General features: G+C 53.7%; 1 protein-coding gene across 1 annotated transcript; it reads left to right on the plus strand.

The window, feature by feature from the left end:
• Positions 1 to 3458: 3458 nt before the first annotated feature.
• Positions 3459 to 3823, plus strand: CGGC5_v017271 (uncharacterized protein; the record flags this gene model as incomplete). Its single annotated transcript, XM_032027911.1, has 2 exons — positions 3459 to 3589; positions 3652 to 3823. The coding sequence occupies 2 exons, from the start codon at positions 3459 to 3461 to the stop codon at positions 3821 to 3823; spliced, it is 303 nt and encodes a 100-aa protein (XP_031875758.1).
• Between the last annotated feature and the right edge of the window lie 1102 nt (positions 3824 to 4925).

Genomic DNA, 4925 nt, shown 5'->3' on the forward strand with positions numbered 1-4925 from the left:
GCATACTATCATCTACTCAGATGGCTCTAAAGCCCCTGATAGCGCTACAGGATTTGGCTTTGTTATCTACCGTAAGAATAAACGCATAGCCCAGGGCTGCGGACGCCTCGGCATAGCAGAAGTATTTGATGGCGAGGCCGAAGGGGCGAGGGCAGGGCTGCGACGGGCCCTCCTTACCTCCCAGGGCCAGCCTATACATATCTGTATCGACAATACCAGCGTTATCCAGGGGATCCGAGGCATGGCCCCAGACTCCTCACAAGCTGCCTTCCTTGAGATCCAAGAGGCAGCTAGGATATACAACATACAAACCCACTGGTCCCCAGGGCACCAGGGTATCAAAGGAAACGAGGAAGCAGACATCCTAGCTAAGGAGGGCACAACCCTGCCAGCCCCTAGGGGCCAACTAGCTACCCTATCAGGGATCAAACGGCTTGCTAGAGAGCGAATATACCGCCAGCATAGAAGATGGTGGAAGCAAGAGGCAACGCCCTTTTACACCCAACTAGGGCTTAAGGCTTTCCTCGCCTGCCCTCCTGAACTGACCCTGCCACGGGCGATCCTTCACCATCTCCTAGCAGCCCGTTCAGGGCATGAAGACTTCGAGCAATATCACCAACGCTTCAACCATACAGAAGCACTACTTACCTGCTCCTGCGGGGAGGCAAAGGCAGTAGACCACCTAGTCTACTGCCGAAAGACCTTAGTGAGGCGGCTTCAGTGGCCCACCCTCCACCCTTCTAGTTCACAGGAGCCTATAGGGCCTATAGGATCTCTTGAGCAGTACTATAAGGGGCTAATTACTGATCATGAAGGCTTCCAGGCCTTTCTCTCCGTGACAGACTTCTTCCAGAAGATCTGCCCGCGGTACTAGGGACTAGGTCTTGACCTAGACCTTAGTAACAACCCCCTCCTCGTAGAGGACCGGAAGACCACAACGGAACTAGGGAACCAGCGGGAACTAGGGACGAATAGAACACATAGTAGCCCACGGGCAAGATTTGGAGGACGTTAGGAAGAGGCGTGTACTGTAGAGTATATAGCTTGAGCCGGCGGCCCTCCACGCCATATACCCCTCGGGAGGTCGGCCGTAAGGGCGGCCGCGCCCTTGCCGCCACGGCGTTAAATATAACAACAACAACAACAGACTGTCCCTCCGCGGTGGCAGACCTGCTCGGATCACGTGTCTGTCCCCGACATGCCTCGACGGCAAGCCGTATGTACGGGATGGGATGTTTCAGGGGTCGCAGCTCAGTATTCGCTAGCTGGGGCAGCGCGGCGGTGTGACGGGCGGGTCCTCAAATACCGACTGCCGCATAGCGCTGAAATCGGCAGCAGGTCACTACGCTGAGAACTTCCGCAGTCGATCCCAGGCTCCAATGTCTGACGAGCGAGGGTAGAGGTAAGGTACCTACGTACGATGGCAGGAAACTCCAAGAAGCTTTGTCACGGTCAACCTTGATTGATACTGTGGGTCCATACCATCCTTTATGATACCGACGGTATCCTAAGGGTGAATCGTCTCTCTGATTAGCCTGCCCTTACGATACCAGCGGTATCCTAAGGCTAGCCAGTCACATCACTGGTATCAGTGAACCAGACCACTATGGTATGCTGGAAGGCGCGGCTCTCCCATTGGCCGCAGCGTCTCAGTCACGATAAGACTCCTGCCGATTGAAACTCCTGCCGATAAAGACTGCTGCTGATACAGACAGGTCCTGCCGACGCAGACAGGTCCTGCAGATGCCCTGCAGAAAGGTTCTGCCGATTAAAACTGCTGCCGATACAGAAAGGTTTTGTCGATGAGTAAAACGTGGACATCATTCGTTCCAGATTTCAGAATCAAGGGCAGAATTATCTGCAGGTCGACTTGGGCAACTACCTCGCGCTCTGCTGGATGAAGGAGACGTGTTGACCTCGAAATCACGGAGACACCGCTTCGGACACATACTGCTCTTGGGGAAAGGAGTGCGGTCCACGGAAGATGGGACTTGCGCGACGGAAGCTTCGGATACCCTCGCGTGCGTCTCAGCAGAAGTCCATCTTCTTACGGACCACCCCGTTGTTCACGATTCTAGCAAGGCTATTGGGAGGCGCTTTGGGAAGGGTTGGGATCTTTCTGTAGCTGGAGCTTTCCGTGGTGGAGTCTCTGAAGTGGTAGCTTGGAGGAAGCCGAGGAAAGCTACCTCGTCGATGGGAGGTTTTGGAGCAGGAGCTTTCCAGATTTGAGAGGAGTGGCAGCTTTTGAGGAAGGGGAGCTGCAGGCAGGAGTAGGAGCTTCTAGCAGGCGGGGGGCGCTTTCTCATTAGAATTATTGACGCTTTGGTTTGACACCAGAATCCAATGTCAAACTCCTAGACGGACGACTGGAGATGCATCTCAAATGGAGTCACTCCTTCCACCTCCGATTCCAAGACAGCTCATAGAAGTGCGAACAGACTGATAATAAAGATCGGGTACTCCCGTGAGACAGCCAACCCCGAATAGGTCCCTTAGACAGGAAGGTGGCCGGTGGACAACGACCATCGAATTCTGCGTAAAACTTGTGAAAGGTGATGGTAACGGATCCTCTTCATGAACCCAGCTACAAATCTGTGGCTAGGGGGGTAAGAAAACGTCCATCGGGATGATGTCCATCGGCAATATGCTCACCACGACATGGATATCAAACGGGAAGACGACGCCAGGTCAGCAGTGGAAGGAGCCTGACCTGACTTGCGGCCGATCTGGGGGCGGCAATGACAGATTGATGTGGATGATGTTGAAGTTGAAGCAACATGGCGTGTGCGCGACAAAAATGCAAGACTCGTGGTACGAGAGCATGAGAGGTTGATCGGGAATACAAAGGTTCAAACAATTCTGAGCTCCAAGTATTCCCGACAGTGCATCGAACCTGAGGGCAGAGGGAAGGTCATTTCGTGCCCAGAGGAGGCAAATGGTAGACGGATGAGCAAGAAAGCACGACCGTTGATGCTAAGACGGGCATGGTTAAACATCGAGAAGAAGACGATGAATGTCAAATCTTATGCCAAGGCGGTCCAAGATGAATTTGCAGCGAGAAGCTCTCTTCTGTTAGCCTGCAGGTCGCCCGGGGCGTTTGGCGCTGCCGAGTGTGTGATGCTAAAGGCAGGAAACCCATTCATGATCCCCCCCGCCCAAGCTGACAAAGGAGCGGGGCAAGGGATCGGGCGTGTGTTTGCAGCAGGCGCGATGAGCAGGATGTTTGGGCAGAACCTGCCGGGATTGAAAACATCAAGGGAATTCTGTGTCCGGGTCGTGCCTTCCACCTTTCTGGCCGCCGTCTTTTCAATAAGGCTTCTCGCATTCAGCTGCCCGTGCCCCTCTGATCTTTTCCTGCACAACCTGCATCGTGCTGGAATTGCCCCCGATAGCATCAAGCGCAAACCTGCACAGCTACTTCACACTCACGCAATACAATACGCAGACGACCATAAACAATGTCTCGCCAAGCTTCCGCGTCCGACCGCGGCAAGATGACCGACCCGGACGAGCGCCCGCCGGCTGATTCCGCGTACGCAAGGGCAATCCGCGACATACTGGCGACTCCCAAAGCGCAGAAACCACGCCGGTACGCAACCTGAGATGCATACCCATCAATTTCAATCTGCTAACAAGGTGTTTCATGTCTAGTTTCGATACCTGGGCATCTACAGCCAAGGACGGGCAGTCCAAGACGGAGCAGAAATCGGTTCCCAACGCCCAGCCCGACCAGACGGCCAAGCAGGCAGGCCGGCGCGACGATAAGGCCTTCGACCCTGATAAGACCCCTGCGCGATTCAAATTCGACAACATCATTCGCTGATCCGAAATGCGTCTTCTGGCTCGCTGGTCGGCACAGTTATATCCCACGTACATCATGAACAGGTTGGCCTTCTGGTGGAGGTGAGCACCGGCCAAGCGCCAGCTCGGTGGACAGGATGATGGGAAGCACGAGAGGATCGGCACGATCGAGGCTAGAAAATCAGAATAGCAGCCGGTTCATGGGATATTTTTATTATTACGTGCAAAATCCTTGCTGTCCGTCCTACACAAATCATATTCTTTAGAAGTGCAAAATTTCGGCTTTGGCTGCAAACATGGAGATTCAACGACGTGGCGACGCATCATGGCCAAAGAAGCGACACCCAGTGTAGCCAATGAATGGCTCCTCAAAGCGTGGTGATGGTCAGAGTCATGAATGTCGGGCCGCATGGGCTTGTTTCCCGGACTGCCGTGAATGAAGCCATGCTGAGCCAGCTCGGGCAGAAGTTCTGCCTCGAGCGAAGTGCTAAAATGTTTAAATTAACCTCCCCTCTTTTACCAGGAAGCTGGGCGACTGGGTGGGGGCCCCCTGCGCTGGAGGTTGCACACTGACGCATCAGACCCCCACTATTCGTTTTCTTTCAGCGACCTGCCGAATCTGGAGCTGAAATCGGCAGTTACCGCCCATTCACAGCGTCCAACAGCACTGCCACGCAACGCGTCCTCATTCCACACCACATCTCATTGTCTGCAAGCACGCATGCGTTCAGCTAATAAACCTTCAAACTCCAAAATGATGACATTCTGGTTGGGATTGAATGTAGTTTGTTCGGCGTTTGTGTCAGGTTCGTTGGACAAGTTGTCACGGTACAAATGCCTGCATCCCAGATGACGTGCCGAAAGAAACGAGCAGTACCTCACTTTGTCCCTGGTGAAGAAGGCCAGCCTCCTTCTCCACTTGACTCCTTCGCTCACTGACGACATTGGCTCTGTGTTACTAGATGTAGACGAAAATGTCTCTTGTGGCTGGCATCATACACTGGAGTTGGAACTCCTGCTGGAAAAATAGCAAGCTGTAGGTGTTTTGCTCGATTTCAAAGTGCCCTTGGCCCTCGCAATACTCTACTCATGAGCGTAAGTATGTATACAGGGCTAGCCTATCG

Source organism: Colletotrichum fructicola (genome assembly GCF_000319635.2).
Source record: "Colletotrichum fructicola Nara gc5 chromosome Unknown KSG_Nara_v1_contig12, whole genome shotgun sequence".
NCBI classification, from domain to species: Eukaryota; Fungi; Ascomycota; class Sordariomycetes; order Glomerellales; family Glomerellaceae; genus Colletotrichum; species Colletotrichum fructicola.